The following is a 20331-nucleotide window of genomic DNA, read 5'->3' as shown; positions in this document are numbered from 1 at the left end:
CACAAACAGAACCTCCAGGAAACAATGCATACCTTTGTCACAGATGGTGGTGTTAAGCACGTCTGACCACCTGCAGTGAAGTTGCAGAAAACTTCAATGGCATCAGAAGGACAGCCAATATTTGGGTCAATCCAGTATTTTCCTATTAGTATATAATCCCAGATAGAAAATTAACCCAAATTATAATTGTTACTAAACAATTTGCTAAAATATTCATATTTTTTGGCAAGCATTATATTTATTATTACCATAGCTTCAGTGGGAAATAGAAAGGGAACATGAAAATCTTTCCACTACCATAATTCTATTAATAATGAATGCTGAGCAAAATTATCATAGCCAATCAGCTCTCATTACATATGCAATAACTTCTGAATACAGTTACGGTTTCAAAAACATCCTCTCTATCTACAGCGAAGTAGTAAGAATAAATGGCATTTGCAGTCTGCTCTTTACGTATGAAAACTTAACTATTTCCTTGGCCTTGGCTTTATACCCAGAATATATTCAGAAATTTAAATTCTTTTCCTCTCACAGCAACTCGAAGATCTTGCATTTTTCCACTCTCCTTCTGCCACCAGGCACTTTGTATGACATGTGCTAGTGACAGTAATAAGGTGAATTTATTGTTGTGAACCCATGGAGTTTGTTTCACAAAAAGAAAGAGGACACATAAATTAGAGTAGGATTTAGCTTCCCTGAATTTATGGTTAGAAAATAGGTTAGCCTGGGCCATCCGGTTTATGGGTGTATTATCCTGTGAAGTGAAGGACTATGTCAGTGACCTCTGTGGCCCTACAGGAAATCTTATTAGAACTATGAACTTCTAAAAAGCATTAGGCTCATCTTGAAGAGCTGATCTGTCCTTACCTATGTTAAGGAACAGAGATTTCACTGTGATCTCTTATTTCATTTCTCATTTCCTCTTTAGTTCATGCTCACGCTTGATAATAGGGGTGTTGTATTTATTTTATTAACCACTCAGAATGAGAATTATGTCACAGAATTGACATTACACATTAAATAATTATTTTTGATTTGAATTATTGATTCAACATCTTCTAAGATATCAACAGCTACCAGTGTATCTGACAGTCATAGTCTATTGTATACAATTTTCTCATTAGTAATCTAGAATCTGATCCACATAAAACTCATTCCAAGTTGGCTCTAACTATTCAGAAAACTTTTGATCACAAAATGAGATTAATTTTCAAAAATTTCTGGACACTTTTGTTTGCTTTTATATATAATCTCTATCTAATATCTATATAATACCAGGTAGCTACATACTTCAATCTTTAAAATCCAGAAATTGTAACATAAATAAAGATAAAATAAAGATAACTGACAAACTGTAACAGAATCTAACAAAAAATCTACTCATCCAAATCTGGATATAGAACATATCATTTGGCAGCAATGCATTTCAAAGCCTAGCTGTGTTCAAGCTTTGATGAAAGTGGACACTTACCATCTGACACTTTACGTTCACAGCTAAGCAAATCCCTGCAGATGCGTGCTGGGTTATCTCGTGTGCCAAGGGGGTTCTTGATGCTGTGCAGTAAATTGCTAAGGTAGTGCAGCGTTTTGTATATCTCTGTACTGTGATCTAGTAAAGTTACTTCAGTATTCTGGTATCTCTGCCAGGGGCCATTAGCAAATGTGTTACCACAGAGAAGTATCACAACAGCAGTATATGCAGTAAACATCAAGTGGCCATTGAAGAGCCAGACAGAAGCAAAATATTTATAACATATGCCAACAGCCATACAAAACAGGGTAAGAATAATATATTCCAATAAATATATTAGTGCGTTTTATTAAAATTATCAGAGCAGTGAAGTTACAGGCAGTTGAAGATCATGCAAATACAACAACATAACACGTTGACAGAAATATGGGTATGGGAGAAAAAGAAAAAAAATACAAGTATATGCATCAGTTTTAGATTTTGAGTAGTGAAATCTACTCTTAGACTTACCCTAGAAAATAAATGCAAATATATTTGACTTCACACATGAAAGGATTTTTTTTTTTTTTTTTTTTTTTTCCAATGAGACCACATACTTGCATAACATTAAGTACGTGTGCCAGTATTTTTTGGAACAGGGCCTAAATGTCACTATAATCTGTAGCTAAACAGTTACAGTCCACTATGTGTGATATTTTATAAATTTCCATCACTGCTAATTGTGATAAAAAGATAGAAATGCTGTTTTTCCTTAATTCTGTTTAAATTGTATCTTAGGTATCTCAACATGTTTAATTACATTCTACAGTAATTGCTTGTAACCCATGTTTTAAATTGTTTTTCTAAAGAAGCCCTGATATTTCCTCAAATAGTCTCTTTATAATTGTATATGTAGATGACAATGTAAATACAGTGAGATTCATTACCTCCGTCTGCAGTGCAGCATTTGACTCAATCAAAGCTTGAACAGCAGCATTGATATCCACAAGTTTCTGAAAAATAAAAAAAGATATTTCAGAAAATAAAAAACAAATAGAAATATTCTAAACTACAGGTAAGTAAATTTTTCAGTATTCTTGTAGAAGCATGGTCATTATTTTGTCATCTTCAGAAAATAATTCATTGTGAAAAGTTGCTTTTAAAATAGTATCTTCATTCTCCACAGTTTGTGTGATGTACATAGCAGACACCAGGTTTATTTATTTTTAAAGGACTAAGAAACCCATACAAACAACTAGGTCTTGCAGTTGGTTCTGGTTCTCAGGTTACATATAGCATCACAGATTTAAAACACTTCAAATACTGAGTTTGTCTTAAGTGGTACAATCCCTTAACAGACTAATTGCATTTGTGTATATATATATATATATCCATATACACACACACACATATATATACACACACACACATATACATATATAGGAAGAACAGCAGGGCCAGAAATAACACAAACTTTTCTGTTGCTGTCTTTGTGTGTTCAAATACAGAACAGCAGAAAACCCTTTTAGAGTACGACAGAGTTAACCCGTATTAAAAGTATGAGCATGCCTATGAACACAGCCTGTTAAGGACTCAACAGTGTGGTAGAGCAGAGCCAACAGTGTAACATGGCAGGTCCAAAACCGTATTACTGTAGCAATGGAAACTGTAGAAAAATGTATTTGCATTTCACTTACAGTGACAGAATAAGCAACTGAAGATGATCCTGTATTTTCACCTTCATCAGAGGATTATATTGTAGTTAGGGTAGTTACAGTACTTACTCTTGGTCCTGGTGGTCCAGGTGGTCCCTGGAAAATGGGAGAAATCATAGATTAGGTCCTTCACATGTTTATTTGATGAATTCACAGTACAATAATACAGGCATTTTTATTACACTTACAGGTGGCCCTGGCTGGCCCTGAGGTCCCTGAGGTCCCTGGAAGAAATGGAAATAAAATGCAGTGGTTATAGATGAACATTTCAGCTTTTATATTTATGTATGTTTTTAATGACAAAATGCCACAGTACATAAAGTGAAGTGAAAATGTTTGTGATACGGGTCTCGGTAAAACCGAGATTATTAGTTATTATTCTTAAAGTAGTACGCTCTGTTAATGTGAAATTATTCCTGTGAGCATTTCTGGGTTGTCTGTTTACCAAAACTTATTTATTTAATCACCTGTGGTATAGAAGTTATACAAGCTATTAACATACAATGTGGCAGCATTATGCACATGTTGCCGATACAAGTACTACAGTGGATGAATGATCATAAAAAAACTGATCCGTTTGACTGCACAGATATCTACTAGGCATTTATTAGCTCCATTTATTAGCAGTGCCACTTTTCAGCCAGAACATGTTAGGTTCATTTTTAATTTTTAATAGTTACTGCAGGCTTCCTTCATATTAATGAAGTTACACCCATGCTCCTGACCTTAAGAAACAATATTTTAGCATGCAGGAAGATACAGTAGGGAGGAGAAGAGAAGGAACAGCTGCTTCTCCCTAGTTTATAGTGCCTATAACGCACATAGTCTTATACCTGCGTTTTAGTCTTGCCTCAGAGTTTGATGAAATGTAAAGTCTGTCTGATTTAGCCTTTCTCTGAGCAACTATTCACGCTGAGATAGAATGATTATGAATATCTGTAAATATTCAGTAATACTTTTGTCTCTGTAAGATTCTCTTCTTCAGTCTCTATATGCTTAAATCCTCTAGGAGCTGCTGTAACATAAACAATAGCAAGAACAATGACAACGGAAAGAATAAGTGGCAGTGGCTTAATGCAAAAAAAAAAAAGAGAAGGAATGAAAGGCACAGACTAGATCTGCATTATGTATTAGTAAAACCATTTAACATAACTGAGTTTATATAAGCAAAACACTCTTTAGTTTGTACTTATTGTACCTATTATTCAAGCACAATGAGCTGTTCGAGCAAAAACACTCTTATACCAATATGGTTATGCTAGTGCTAAGTCTCTGTAAAAAGAGAAATAATCTTATTTGACATGGTAATTAATGCTGGCGAATATTGTGAAGCTAATCTAGTCAAAGAGGTATCAAGTTGTAAATCACTTAATATAGGAATAAGAAGTATTCCTGCTGTGAGATTTCACAGCAAGATCTGTGAGAGTGTCACTGCAAGATACAACGGCTGAACTTGGACTGTGCTTCAACCTGCCACCAGCTGAGGCAGCTGGTTCACCTGGAAATGACCAGATGGATAAAACCAGATTCAATTATACATTGATTTATGTATATTTAAATAAAGAAGACTTCAAAGCATATAGGAGCAATTTATTTAAGTCACTGAGGCTCCAAATCTGTCAATATTAAGACAATACCAGCTGCATTTTTTACTATTGCTATACATACTCATGAAGTACAGTATATGGTAGCCACCTGGGAATAAATCTGACAGGGGATTATGATGACTTGTGCATCAACTGCACAAGGTTGAGTGTGCCTGCACATGACCTGCCCTGGCCATGCCAGAGGGGCTCAGGTGCTGGAGAGTGAAGGCTGTGAAAAGAAGAGGCCATCATGTAACTCCTAGCACCAGACCAACAAGGCTATGATAAGGGACCACAAATGATTTTGAGGCCGAGATGCATGTTTTGTGCAAGTTCTGTGGGAGAACTGAAACTGAAGCTATTTCTGGGAGTTTAGAGATACGGCTTTCTGACAGTGAAGATGACATTGATGGCATAAGCACTAGTAGACTAAAATTCAACTTTCAAAATAAATATGGTCAGGATGCATCAGTTGTGTTTCATACAAAAGAGACTCCAAGTCATTTTGTTGGTAAATTTGTACTGATATTTAATTAAGGCATTAATTAGTATTAGATTAGATTAGTATTGAAAAATGGAAATCGGAGGATAAGTCATTTTAGAATATGCAGTAATACAGAAAACTTTGTAGATTCTGTGGCAAGTACCTAGATTTCCCTTTTTACTCTGATTTTGATTATTGTCCAGCTTGAAGTTTTCTTTAAAATCCTAAGTTCAAGTCCTGAACTCTATGATCATACCTGGGGAAGTATGTTTAATATAAAATGAAAGAGAAAGTGTGAAAAGGAAACTTGACAGATGAATCTGGCAGCATGTGGACATATTTATCTTAGTTCAGGACTTGATTATGCAAACATCGAGTCAAGCAAGGCACAAAGTCTTCTGCAGTTTGTCCCTAAGTAACCACTGCTCTGATGAATAGATGCCTTTGTTCTCTGAGTGTTGAGATTTAGAAATTCCAGTGGATTTTTCAGATTACTGAATACTTCATCTAACATTCTATATTCTTGGCATATGCCACAATTTTAAGACTTCGAACGTTTTGGGACTAGAACAGCTAAAAATTATAGTGGTTCTTGAGACAGAACTGAATACTTCAAAAATCAGAAAGTGCACTGTACCGATGAATTTAAAGTATTTTGCAAAAGATAAATGTGATTTGTCTTGATTTACTGTCACCTTGCCAATAAAATCCATGTGGAAAAAAAGGTAAATAGTGAATGCTATTTGGTAACTGTAGTAAACTTCTTTGGGGGAGATATTAGATTTCTTAAATGCATTAAAACTTCAAAGGTCTATATCAATTACTTTTACAAGCCTTTAAAATGTAACAAAACAGCACGAGTGTGTTGAAAATCCTGTAGAGATGTTATAAATGTTCTCTTTGTTTGTTATAGAGCAACAGAATAAGGTTAAATTACACTTTTCATGGATTAAGCTAATTGCAGAATGTTTCATTGGAATGTGCAGGATTACCTTTACAAATCCACTTAATTTACCCTTTGATCATACTAGAATTTAAGTGAAAAGGTTCCATTATAACTCCAGTATACTGAGTATAATTCTAGTTCATAATAACAAAATCAGACAATAGAAATGTTAGTTTTAGTGTGCTCTTTAATTCCTTAATCACCCAATTTGATTGCTAGTACAGAAGTTCAAAGGCCAAAATTCTAATCTTTTTCTAAAACCACAAGGCCCTGATTTTATATGCAATGGTACACATGCTTAACTTTGAAAACATGAGCAATCCCAGGGACTCCCATATTTTCCGTAACTTTTGAAATTTTCCAAGAAACAAAGTAAAATAATGATTTTAAATCAACGATTATTTTAAAAAGGAAAAAAAATGTCATCCCAAGTAATTAAGCTTTCCCTGATCACTTCTGTCACTTTGATGTTATTTCACTGTGTCTCAGAATGGGTAAGTCATAGTAGCATCCTGCAATACAATACTCTGATATACCATCCAGCGTAGCAGCGGCTCTTAGTTACTGTAAACCTAAGATAAAAGTTCATAATAGAAAATTACAGATTGTGCTTTATCATATTGTGCTTATATAGTATTATTATTATTATTATTTTACTTTTAGGATAGTCAAGCACTGGAACACTTGCCAAGAAAGACTATATAATCTCCGTTCCTGGAGGTTTTGAAGATGGTAAGCAATGTGGTTTTATCTCAAAGCTAATTATACTTTAAACAGGAGGTTGGACATGGAATACGTCAAGATCCATAATAACCTGGATTTTCCTATGATTCTATATCATCATCCATTATGTACTATTAATGACATGGAAGAAAATAAAAAATCCTAGGTAAATGAAAATACTTTCAGAAATGTCAGAATTCTGAAACAATATTCTAAAAAGCATTCCATGATTTTCTAAATGTTTCAAAGTGATATGAATATTTGGAATTTTATTTTTTTTTCCAAAAAAATCTCGATCTATCAATTTTTCTCCAGAAACAGCCTACAGAAGCTGAACTTTGGTTCACCATTAACCTAAACAAGGAGGCATAATTTTACATTCCATGTTTTTCAGGGGATAAGAGAACATTCCTTTCTAGTAATGAACGCTATGTCCCTGACAGACTAAAACCTGTAACTAAAACTTGGACTCTTACAGAAATGTAAAAATCTTTGCAAGTCTAGGAAGAATAATATAATTTTTACAATGGAAATCTAATCTCAGATTGGAGATTACACAGTTGCATGAAAAGCATTTTCTCATATTTGTTTGTGAAAATATTTGGGAATACATCCTTTTCTTGGCTAGAAGATTGTAAACTATTGTAAAGTAATTGTAAACTCTATTGTAAACTAATGCTACTACGTATAGTTTAAAATTAAACCTTCTTCTGAAAGCAGTCTTAGGAGATGAATTAATGATTTAGGATTTTCTTTTTCTTTTTTTCTTTTTTTAATGTCAGCATTTAGTTCTATGCTGTCATAGAAATTCTTATGAACAAAAGATGAGAAAAACACAGTTGAAATGTTTAATAGTAGTATGAATTACAAGCCTAGTTTTCCTCTTACTCTGAGATAAGAATCACCTCAAGATCCTTAAAATCAATGAGGAAAGGTCCTTAAGACACATACACCAAGCTTCATTCTAATCCTTAATTCTTTAATTTTGATTTTTATGATTTATTTTTCAAAGCTTTTATAAGGCAGTTAGGTTGGAATTGTACACAGGTGGATGCTTAAACCAAAATACAGTAAGATGAGGAACCGAATGACTTAAAGTGAGGCGGGATAAAAGGCAGGGTAAGAGCAACAGGAACCAGATCACGTTGGCCAGTTACCATAAAAGGAAGCAATTATAAATCTGTCATATAAAGTAATGCCATAAATACCAGCTAACATTGTATTCACATTTGCTATAAATACAATAAATTGGCACAGTCATCAGTAATTGGAGGCCTTACTAGCTCTACCAATTTTTAAGTAAAATCAAACATTTAGTAATATACAAAAACGAATGTACTACTCTTACTGAAAACAGAGCGAAACTTCATTACCTATCTGTGCTGCCTACTGCTACTGCAGTCAGCATATGTTGCATAGACACCAACCTTCAACTCCAGGTTTTTCCTGTTCTCCTCTACAGGAGATGATGTGTAGACGTCATGAACGTGGCATTGTACACACATTGTGCCGTGAGATACCAGAGAATTGACAATAAATGTGACAGAGGATTTTGCTTTTAGAACTGAACTGTAACAGATCTGGAGTATGTGACTGCTCCACAATCAGGGCCCTATTGCCTGACAGCATACACTTATCAGGCATGCCTGTATGAACTGGCTTGTACAAAAAAGAAGTCCAAATTTGGACTCATGGTCCAACCCTTCTTGGACAGCACTCTGCAGGAGCACAAAAGGGCTGTCTGGCATTCTGAGCATGCAGAAATACATTAAGTGTAACACATGAATACTTTTTACACAGCCAAGAGGACAAAAGCACAAAAGTTGTTTCAACTTACCATTTCACCCCTTGTGCCCTTTTCACCTCTTGGTCCCTGTAAGAAAGAAGTTGTTAAGCCAGCATGCTTTCTCGGCTTCTAGGATTGAAATAAGCAAATTAATGTGATGGGATACTAAATGGGATACTACGTGGGATACTGCTCCCATGAAAAGTCCAATCTCATCTGTGGAAATATTTACAGCCCTAGGGCTTTAATTTTTCTACATTATTAGAAAAATAATAATGAAAAAAATACTGAAAACAACTTGTAATTCCTAGATTTGGAAAGCTGATTGTTTTCTTCTGGTTGTAGATATGTTTTTTTCCTTAGTAATTTTAACTGTCAGCGTTCTCACTGTCAATCAGCTGTACTCTCTTCAATTTGATCCACTGTAATAGGAGATAAGTGTTTCACTATTGAAGAGTTGAGAGCCAAACATGGCACTCTGTCACTGAAGACAGCTATCAGTTATATATCTGCTTTATTAGCCTATTAGTTCTCCTCTCACAGTATACTCTGGTTTTCCATCTCCATGGTATTTTTTGCTAGTTTTGCACTTATGTTGTGTTTCTGAAGTCAGTAACAATCTTACAATTACCTGGAAGAATGTTGTATCTTGATGGCAGCATTTCATATCACATATAAATAATCTCCAACTTTTAATGCTTTCTGAATGATAATGGCAAACTATTACATTCAATATGAAGTCGATTAAAAGCCTTCATACTGGTATACATAACTGTAAAGTTTTCCTCCCGAGTAGCAAAGAAAAGAATGCAGCAAGACTTAAAATGCTGTATTTTTCCCAACAGGTGGAAATAATAGTCTAGTTATAGTAAGAACACTTTCCTTCTCCTTTCTTTTTCACTTTTAAATATTCGTATTTATTATTTTTATTATGCATTCCTGTTATTTTGAAGATTATTATTACAAATTTTTCAACATTCTCTTTCCAAGTTTTGTTGATCAGGCAGAGGAACTTGAGGGGTATAATAAAAGCTTCTATGTGTCTTACATGGGTGGACAGGCACTCTGGACATAGCAGAGAGAGCCAGCAGGTGCTCCTGCAGAATGCTGCTCTGTCTCTGGCATAGGGAATGTGACAAGGGATGGAGAAAGCGATGAGGGCAGAGCTGTCCCACAGCAGAGAACCTAGGGAGCTCTACGGGTCATCAGAAAGGCCAAGACATTTTTTTTCTAGAAACATTGCAGATGTAAGGCTGAATATGAATACTGAGGTGACAATTAAGGTGCTGGTTTACACCTTGATTTGTCCGCTGCTTCTGTAGAGGTGTCCTTTGTATACTGTACTTCAGCAGAATGCCATTATGATTTTTTTTCATCATCTTGTTTGTATCAGATGCTGAAATCACATATATTAGCTTGGCAGCATGGTAATATTACAAAGACAGTCCTACCAGTTGACAAATGGCAAAATACGTCTAGTTGTAAAACAGATTATTAAAAATAAAGGTAGGTGAAATAACCAAACTATCCAAAAGAGAAGGGAAACTTACAGGCCTGCCAGTTGGGCCAGTAATGCCTTCTTGACCAACAGGACCAATATATCCCTGTAAAAAAGCAAAGTGATTTATTAGTCCACCATGTTTTCAAAATGAAGAAAATCCTTATGACATGTCCTGGTTTCAAGTTGCTCAGCACTCAGCACTGGCAAATATCCCAAATACCATGGAAATATTCTCTTTCTGAATACTGAAAATACATCACTACATAATCAACAAGGTAGTTATTTTAATAATTAGTAATAGTTATGTTTGGAAAGCCCACACACATTCTTTTATGTGAGAGGTGATACACTAAAAATAGTGGAAACTTAAGTACTCTGAGTATTAAACCCAAATATTCATTGAGCTACAATCAGTATTATCTTGAACTATATTACTGCCCAGAAGTGCTCTTGTAAGGCTGCCAGTAAATACTGCTAAAAGGTTACTTTACTATTCTGTTTCAATCAGAGCAAACTGTTCATTTCCAGTGTTTATCTTGCATAGGAATGTTTAGAAAAAGAAAACAGCTATTAAAACAGGCCACTAAAGCCTTTGCTCTGCATCTGGTTAACTGAACTGAGTAAGTTCTGCAATGTCAATGGCAGCAGTGAGAGCAGAGCATTTTGCAGTAAGTTTTCCCATACTGCAAACTTTCCCCCTTTCCTGCTTTAACTTGATGCTGTAAACTGGATGCACACTCCCAAATATTACAAAATTATTCCACGTTTTTGAAGAGTAAGAAAGTAGAATGTCATGAAGAAGACGTCATGAAGAATGAGCTAATGCAGACTAGTAACCCCATAGATAACAAGGAAATATATATATTTAAAAGGCTACCTATTAATTCACAATGCTTTTGAGTGCTACCCTCTCTTACTGTAGGTAAAGTTTGACCCTTTTTTGTTTCACTGCTGGACAGAGTTATACAGCCAGCATTATTGCCAGTAAGAAGAAAAAGAGCATTAAACCCCCTCAGACAATGAAATGACAGCAATCAAGAGACTTGTATATGAAATTATTGCTAAGAGTATAATTGTCAGCTGAGGGTGTTTTTTTATTTTTTTCCTTTAAGACTGAGAGGCCAGTTCTGCTTGTGTATCGTAACCAGACCAGTGCAGAAGAATAGGCAAAGGGCTCCTAGTGTAGGCACAGTCTGAGAGAAAAAGGCTCAGCTAGAGGGCTCCAGCCTGTCCAGTAGGAAAAAGAAGATTCCCTAAATTAAAAATGTGTGCCACCCGCAAGCTATCCTCACAAGCACTTCCATGGAGTGAAACACTTACAATTTGCCCTGTTGGACCTTTTGGGCCCAGAATTCCAACTAATCCAACATCCCCTGCAGGGCCCTGAAAATACAAAGAAGTTTAGTCAACCATGAACATTAGTTATCAACATGTATTAATCTCTTGTAAACAAGGGAAATAAGATAATTTCTAAGAGCAGTAACAGTGAAAATACCAAGCTCACTGACCCAGACCGTTCATCCTTGAAAGTGGAGTATATAGCTCTGCCTAAAATGTCCCAAGTGCAGATATATTCTAAACAAATTATTGTTAAAGCTGATTAAATCTACGCTTTCCTAACATTTTCACTCTGTAAATATTTTCACTCTGTAAATCTTCATCTTAAGATCTAACAGAAAAGAACGAACACATACTTTTGGACCTGGGAATCCTTGAAAACCCATCAAACCTTGATCTCCGTCTTCTCCCTGCAATAGAGGCAGGCATCCTCACTTATTTCACATTGGTAACTCTTGGGAGTAGTTGTTTTGCATCAAATGCTGTAATTACGTACAATCTGTCCTTTCAGACCAGCATCTCCTGCTGGTCCTTGGTCACCTTGTGATCCTGGATGGCCTCTTTTACCTCGTTTTCCTGGATGACCCAGAAGCCCTTTCTCACCCTATGAAAAGGAAGATAATACATCCTTTATTTTGTTATAATTGTAGAAGTTATAAATATTAGTTTCTGGTCAGAAGCGTGGAACATGCTTTCTCTCTGTTTTAAGAAATAAACATACTCTATTCATTTCATTTCCATAATTATTTCTTTCATTAAAATGAAAATGTGACCTGACTGTTCCTTGATTTGATAACAAAAATAAAAACATACATTTCAGGCCATTTCCAGTATGGTACTCGCCATTAAAGTGCTAAAGTACACAAAATGAAATACACAATAGACAGGTTAGAATCAAATTAGAAAAGCAATCCCCTGAGCATGGCACAGTATAGCTGCAGAACTCCTTGTTGTTAGATTAAAAGTTCATGTGATTTCACATGGAAACTAGGCGAGTTCATGCTAGGGAAATCCTCTCAGGACCATCAAACACACAAAAACCATATCTAGCTCAGGAGATTACCAATCTGCAAGTAATTAGGGACTAGTCACCTTCCATGACTGTTTTGCACTTATGCTGTTTCTTTGGTGTTTCCTTTTAGCTCTAACAAAGACAGACTTTTGGTCTGACTCAGTACATTTGCTCTTAACATTTATTTTGCACAATCTAGTATCCCTTTTCCTTCACCTCACCTATTCCCTGCCTTTTTCAGATTTCATTCCTTTCTGAGCAGGAGCTACCTTCCTACGGTTCATTGTCTAGACAAAGGCGTATAAACTAGACTAGGAGCACTGGTAATAAACACTACAAATAGTGAACAGAGTTTATACTAAAATATCTTCATGAAAAGAGAACAAAGATAGACAGTATTTCCCTCTCCAGTTTTCACTTAACTTGAGGTTTTAAAAACTGCTTACTGATAAAACCACACAGAGCAGTGCATATGATCATTTGAAACGAAAAATCCAACTCCAAATGGTGTAAATTATCAGTAATGTTTCCATTCTTTGCTTCTTTTATCATTGAAATGAGTAGTTAATATTATCAGTAGAAGCTGAGGAGGGCAGCAAAATCTGCAGTTTCACCTTTCACATAAATTTTTATATCAACTACTTGTACAATTAACAGTAGCATGGTGGTTCCACAATCACTGCATGCAGTATGAAGACTGGGCAATATCAGTAATACTTAAACAACAAGGACCTATATGCTTACCTTTAGTCCAGGTGCTCCCACAAGCCCTGGCATGCCTGGCAATCCCTTGGGACCTCGAGCTCCAGGATAACCTGCCAGACCTGCTAAGCCTGGGTTTCCCTTATTACCCTTAGTGAATGAAAAGTAATTGATTACAAGCAGAAGGCCAAACATATATTTTCATTGTATGCAAAAACAGGCATGTAACATACAGTCAGGTAAAGCTGCTTAATATTTTTCTGTATACCTGACACATTGGAGTACATCAAAACATATGAAAAGAATTATGGGCAGTATTTCTTCTGTATTTCTGTTAATTCATCAGAACCCATGATACTTAGCAACATAGCTCTGTGTTTTAACTGTGGGTTAGACTGAAGATTCTGATGAGTCAAATTATTGCAACTTAACAAGTCACTGATTGCCAAGCAAAGTAAATGCTAAACATGCTTAAGCCCACTGCAAACGTTCATTATCAGTGTTCATCTCAAACCTTGCTGTGTTGTAACCTAAACATATCCTGCTGTCATCTGTGATGAGAACCTTCTGAGCACCTTCAAGAGAATCAATTGTCTGTTGGAGTTGACTCATGGCATCTCCCCTGTTAGCACACTCCTAAATAGGAGTAGTGGCCCAGATGGATCACCAGGTTGGGTACCAGGGACCTACAAATCCTGAGCATTTTTCTGTCCACAGAACTTGTTAGTTTTATGGACATACCAGTGACTGCTTTCACCTTCCACAGGGAATTATACAGAACAGTTAATGAGACTTAAAACTTTACCCACACCTGCAAATTTGCATATTCAAATTAATAGTCTTTACAGCTGAAACATGTCATTCTTTGCTAATGGTATTTTGAAATCTGCAGAACAGAGCACTAATATCTGTTACTTATAGAAGACAACTCCTTGAAATGTTTCTTGGAAGAGCATGGTGTGATATCTGTTTAGCTAGAACTCTGAGGATTCTGAGCTCAAAATAAGAAGCCCCTTCTGATAGAAACAAGATGCTAAATTCATTTACTGCGGATGAGCTGAAAATGCTGTTGAGATTCACACTATTCATTTTTCATGAAGGGACTCTGCATTAAGAAAAAAAACGAGACTCCCTTCCTGCAGAAGCATGCAAAATTCGACGTCTGTTTATAAATACTAGGCACACTAATAATATTAGTATGACTATGTACGCTCTGAAGATATACATATAAAATAAGCTTACCACATCAAGGAAGATCAGAACAGTTGTTATGAAAATGTATGATAAACTATAAACAATAGCAAGAATTTTGAATGAAAAAATATGTTATTGAATGCATGGAGTTAAGCCAATTGTCATGTTAAAAAACTCAAAATGGAAATTTGCCACCACCCAAACGAACATCGCTGTGATGTTGTTTAGTAGAAAGAACATAGATAGTTATCTTATATTTCATATGATATTCTACTAAGTATTCATAGAAATAGAAGTGTTATGTGAAACATGATTTTTATGTTAAATGTTATTTCCAGAACTTCTGAATATGGTACTGTGGCTTATAGACTGATCGAATGATAAACTTATATAGCAAAAGTTGTGTTCTTTTATTCATAATCAGAAATATCAGTTAAAAGTCTCTCTTTTACAATGCCAGGTTATAATGCCACTACATCTAGTTAATATGAAGTAATGGAGTAACTTGAAATATGAAAGATGACATTCTGAATGAAAAGGCCAAAATATAAGAATTCTTCAGGGTGTTTCTCCTAAATCTAACTCCCCGAAAATCAAGTACTTGAAAGAGATTCAGCAGGCCATTATCTGAAACCTGAGAGGCTCAAAGAGGGTACACCTGCCCCCTATGGGCCTCTTGTTTAATCTTCTGTCAGATAGGCAAATTTATATTTGTAAGAAAGAAAACAAAGAATTGGTCGAATTTTCAAGATGGCAACAGTACTGGGAATTGTTCCTTCTATTTAAACACTCTGGCCTCAGAAAATGTGTAAAGCAGAATGACAAGAAGAGGGGCAATGTGGAAAGCAATTTACCTTAGGGCCAGGTTTCCCTGGCAGCCCAGGCTTGCCAGGATTCCCAGGAATGCCTTCTGGTCCAGGGTAGCCCACTGCTCCTTTCTGCCCTGCTGGTCCTGGTTTTCCCTTGAAACAAATTCAAACGAAATATAGGATGGTTGGCTCTCTTTAGCTTCCCCATTACAGAACTACATCATAGTCACAGTATTTCTTAAAACTTAAATAAAAACAGATCCAGTGACACAGATGGCTCTGAGTTAGCATGTTTGATTTAAATAGCTATTGGCTTAACCTTAGATGTGTTGTATTGTGGGATCTAAGCAAATTCAGCTGAAACCATGAGGCTGACTGCTCTTTGTGCAAGGCCTGGAAGATGGCTGAGTGTGTTGATTCTTAAACTGAAGCAAGGAAACCTGATGAAGTCATCTAAGCAACTCTAAAAAATTGACTATATGCCTTCATTTTACTAGATAGCATATTTTTTATGCTTGCAAACATATTCTGTTCAAATTTGTACGCATTAAAAATACACACAAACTTCTAATTAGACAAGTTTGTGTTAACTGTTGTTATACTTGCACTGAAAAGCCTTATGTCACATTCACCAAATCAACAGTAATTTTTTCTTAATAATTTTCTTTTAGACTGACACATTTGATCTTAGGGGGCTTGGAGTTCTGCAATTATCTCTGTATGAATTTATCTCTCAGAAATTTAAAAAAATCTAGCTAGAACACAGCTCACTGTAAGAAGTGTATTTAAGAACTGTCTTACAGATTATGAGAAGCATGCCATCTTAATCTCATTTCTAACTTCTGATTGCTGAAGAATCACATTCTTGGGATGTGCTTTGAGATTTCCTCTTTACTGTCTTTTCCTCCTCACTTCTCCATTTTTCTTGCCTTTCTCTTTGCCTTCATTTGCAGAACGATTCTCTCTCTGCAGTCCTCCAGATGGAAGAGCCAAATATTTACAAAAGACACAATTTGCTTGCCTTCAAAAGGCTATTCTTCCACTCTGCCCAGAAGGTACAAGCTCTGCGAAGCAGCTGCATTTCTCTGGTTACTGACAATGGTTTGATGCGAGGGAGTAAAATATATTTACAATACGTGCTTGTGTGGTATTATTTATTAGGGGACCAAAATAGCCTTGGATGCATTTTGTTCTTGGTTATGTTTACAGAACACCTACTACTTCCTGCTCTTTCTCTTCCCTCAGGGAGAAAGGGATGCGAGTTATTTTCTCCCCAGTTAGCTTCTCCAGAAAGAGCATTAAACATTTCAGCGCATGGCAAGTGAGAAGGAAGATAACCTCAAGAGATCTGTCAGCTGTACGCATCATGGACATACGGATACAGCCTTCTCTATGCTGCAGCTGTTCAAGGAACTGATGGGAGCCAGGAGTGAACAGTAGTACAGCTCTGTGCAGTGTAATGCGATAACTTGACTATGAGCCACATAAACAAATCACTTAAGTAACTATACAAGTAGGAAGCACCTTGTTATAATAGCTGCACTTCACTTCAATGTGCTGAGTAACTGAGTGTAAATCAGGATGCTGTCATAGAGTTTCAAAAATCCCTCTACTTTCACAGGGGCTCCTTTACACTTCCTGGACAATGAGGTGGTTCTTTAGAGTGAGCAGAAGACTTTCTGCTGTGACTCTGGCATGACCCGATTTTGGTTTTATTAATTAATGTATATGTTTCATTTATAACATGAAGATTATAAAACTAAACTTTTCTTACTTACAGGAATTCCAAGTTTGCCCGCCTGACCTGTTGCTCCTTTCTTCCCTGTGGGTCCCTAAAAGTTACAAACACTGGTGAACTGACAAGTGTTATAAACCCAATCCTCTAAGAAGAGCTGAGAATCATTTTCCCCTCTAGAACAAATGTTCACATTGCCTGGCTTTGGACCAGATCATTTCCACTTCAGGAGACAGCAGAAAGTTTTTCAACAAGTTAATACATTTTGTGGAAAACTACACCACTGTAAGGAAGTATGCTTTTACAGCACTTTCAATACCTTTCAAAAATGGAAATCATTTAAAGTTGGCAATGTAGATGCACTGAGTGTATCTGGAGGAAAGTACTAGAAAACAGTGTCACAAATGGGAACACTATTCTACGTTTTTGATAAAAAGAAAGATAAAATTTACATAAAACCACTTTTTTTTTTGTTGTTGTTGTTTGTCTTGACTGATCTAGGAATCTGTAGTCTCAGAAAACCGAGTGATACTGACAGAAGATAGCATTCTTGTAAGTAGTTTAGCTACACAGAAGCCAAGTGCCAATGCAGAAAAGCTCGAAATAGGTCGGAAGGATCTGCGAATTCTGTTTACGGGATATTCCTCATAGAATATAGATATCAAACATACCAGAAAAAATTAGGAAGTATTCATAAATTACAACACGGGCATTAATTTTATCTTAACTCTCAGATATAACCCCTCAGACAGCAGAAACAAAAATAACAGTTGTAAGCACTGATCAAATAGAAAAGAGCTTCCAAGATTTTCTGGATTAATCATTTTTAAGAGTGCTATTAAAGCAAAAACTATGATAATTACACTGCCATATTACATAACATGCAATAAAGTGAAAAAAATAAGTCATTTTAAGTTTTGTTTTGTTTTTTGTTTTTTCTTTACAATATGAATATGATAAAATCAGCAAAATTGTGTTCTATTCTTTAATTTAATGTCTTTTTGTTAATAAAGGCATACATAAAGTCCACCAATCAGAACAGGAACCTGTGTATCCAAAGAACTCTATATTGTTTTCATTAAAATTTCTGAACACGTAAACTAAACCCAGATGATTCAGCATTGCAATTTATGGGATCAGCTTCGTGAGGCTTGTTATAGCAGCACCAGGCATGCCAATGGAGTTAAGACTCTGTGGATGTTTCCACTATTTTTTGTATAAATCTTTAAACTCTTTTGGTTTGCTCCAGGCTGGATATTGGTTCCATATTTGCCAATGGCAGTTTTAATCTGAGGGCCATTTGCAAGATCAAAAAAACTTTCCCCAAGGGAAAGGCAGAGGAATGAGTGATTTTATCCTTTGCTGTGATAGTTTGTTAAATGCAATATATCTGAGCACATGGTTATAGTACACGCTGACAATGTTTACACATCATATTTCCTTTTTGTTTCTCCCCATTCCTAACCTACTGTAGATTCTTGTATTCACCTAGAAAATTTTGTAATTTTAACAATCATCTGTGGAACATTTTGAAGAAAATTCCTCATTGAAGTTGCAAAGGCAATTCAAGTTGTAAGAAATCTTCTAGCCTAAATCTTTTGGAATCTCAAAGGTAAATAAAAAAGTCACCCTATGGTAGAATATAAAATATTTTTGGCAACTTTCAATATACCACCAAGATGAACTATTATTTCTAAAGGAAAATATTTAGTCTTTTTTCTTTTTCTTGACTTGTTCTGTCTTTTTAGTCTACTGTTCTGTAGCAAAAAAAAAAAAAAAAGTCATCCAAGTCTGAGTGAAAATTCAGTGCAGTGCAGTACCAGGAGGCTTCATTTACAAACCAGAGCAGTAAAATCCTGTGTGTTTTTCAGAGCTAGTTTGTCACAAGGAACTCTGTTTAAGGGTATAACTGAATATCACTCAAATTTTTCCAAAAAAGCCTCTCAATGCTTTCTATTACCCCAAAGTAAAACCACTTATCTATCATATTACACATACGTACTAAGATCATTAATCAATTTTCCGTTCTATATATTTATTGTCCCTTCAGTTATGAAAATGAAAGCCAAACACTGAATTTCAACCTTATAAAACAGTAAAACAAAAACCAAACCAAAACCAAACAAACAAAACCAAAGAAACAAAAAAACCAAAATGATTTCCATGCTGCTCTGTTCCTACAAGCTTAATGTGTGGAAAAACTAGCCCAATAGTTTCAAAAGAGAATTTGAGTATGAAAACCAACTATTTCCAGGGAAATGCAAAACACCACTAATAGATACTGTCATACCAATGCCAAGACAATATACACGCATCTTAGATGAGCTAAACTGTGCCTGCAACAGAGAACACTGTGATCCACATGCAGGTGGCTACTGCCAGCTGTAGAAGCAACCATAAAAACTGTTGGAGCTTCAGTGAGCACTGGGCACTGCTCTGTTCCCACTTCAGACTATGTGACTCAAATGTATTGCTCGGGGATGTAAAACAGTACAAAAAGAACCTTCAGTTAAGTAATTAGCAAGAATTCAGCATAAATCTACAGAACAGCTTGCATCTAGATTTGAGATGATTTGAAACCTAAATATCTTTAGTATAGAGATGTCCAGCAAGCACAGAGATTTCTTAAAACATATTGTAGCAAATCTGTCTACAGCATCATTCAAATTGTAGTGGCAGACAATGATAAGAATTTAAACAGAGTTCAACTCAAACGTGCTGGTTCAAGTTGCTGAAGACTTCACAGGATGTGCAACTTGAGAACAAGTGATGGAGAGCCCTAATCTTCTTGTAAAGCTGGAACATGTAGGCAAATACTACATCTTTAAGAATATCCATTAGAAATCATGTTTTACTCTTGAAACAAGTCTTATGTATCAAAACCCTATAACTTTCTTCTTTTCTAAGGATAGTCAGCAAACAGTAAAAACGTACAATCTCCAATTAAGTGCACTGTTTCTTTACTTTTTTCTACTTACTTCTGAGCCTCTTTCTCCTTTTGGTCCTTGCTTCCCAAATCCACCTGGCTCTCCCTTTGGAAAGAACATATATTAAATAAATAACTAACAACACATCATAGGAAGGCAGAATAAAATGCAATTTCAGCAATCAGCAGAGAAACCTCACGGTTTGCAACACTTACTGGAGGCCCCTGCTGTCCAGTTGGTCCTCTAAGCCCTGGAAGGCCTATGTGACCCTGGGAAGCAGAAAATATAATATATTGCAATACAAATAACTCAGGATGTCATGCTCTGTGAGCTACAGATCTCCTTCGAAAGCCAATCTTGGGAAGTGCTGAGTGGCCTCAGCTTCACTGACTTCATCTGGATAAAGTACACTCAGCTCTC

The 20331-nt window shown here is 35.8% G+C and overlaps 1 protein-coding gene across 1 annotated transcript in view; it reads right to left on the bottom strand.

Annotated features, from left to right (window-relative positions):
- Nucleotides 1-20331, bottom strand: part of COL24A1 (collagen type XXIV alpha 1 chain) — a 134805-nt gene that overhangs the window by 2668 nt on the left and 111806 nt on the right. Inside the window, exons 44-58 of the mRNA XM_082765828.1 lie at nucleotides 20127-20180; nucleotides 19963-20016; nucleotides 17028-17081; nucleotides 15295-15402; nucleotides 13289-13396; nucleotides 12029-12136; nucleotides 11889-11942; nucleotides 11515-11577; nucleotides 10244-10297; nucleotides 8745-8780; nucleotides 3357-3392; nucleotides 3238-3264; nucleotides 2401-2466; nucleotides 1475-1643; nucleotides 33-142 (exon numbers count right to left, since the gene is read on the bottom strand). Of these exons, the coding sequence (XP_082621954.1) occupies nucleotides 33-142; nucleotides 1475-1643; nucleotides 2401-2466; nucleotides 3238-3264; nucleotides 3357-3392; nucleotides 8745-8780; nucleotides 10244-10297; nucleotides 11515-11577; nucleotides 11889-11942; nucleotides 12029-12136; nucleotides 13289-13396; nucleotides 15295-15402; nucleotides 17028-17081; nucleotides 19963-20016; nucleotides 20127-20180 (1101 nt within the window). The remainder of the gene's footprint in view (nucleotides 1-32; nucleotides 143-1474; nucleotides 1644-2400; nucleotides 2467-3237; nucleotides 3265-3356; nucleotides 3393-8744; nucleotides 8781-10243; nucleotides 10298-11514; nucleotides 11578-11888; nucleotides 11943-12028; nucleotides 12137-13288; nucleotides 13397-15294; nucleotides 15403-17027; nucleotides 17082-19962; nucleotides 20017-20126; nucleotides 20181-20331) is intronic.

The sequence above is a fragment of the Aythya marila genome, assembly GCF_965140915.1.
Source record: "Aythya marila genome assembly, chromosome: 8".
Lineage (NCBI taxonomy): Eukaryota > Metazoa > Chordata > Aves > Anseriformes > Anatidae > Aythya > Aythya marila.
The sequence above is the reverse complement of the archived record's forward strand: the minus strand, read 5'-3'. Positions and strand labels throughout refer to the sequence as shown.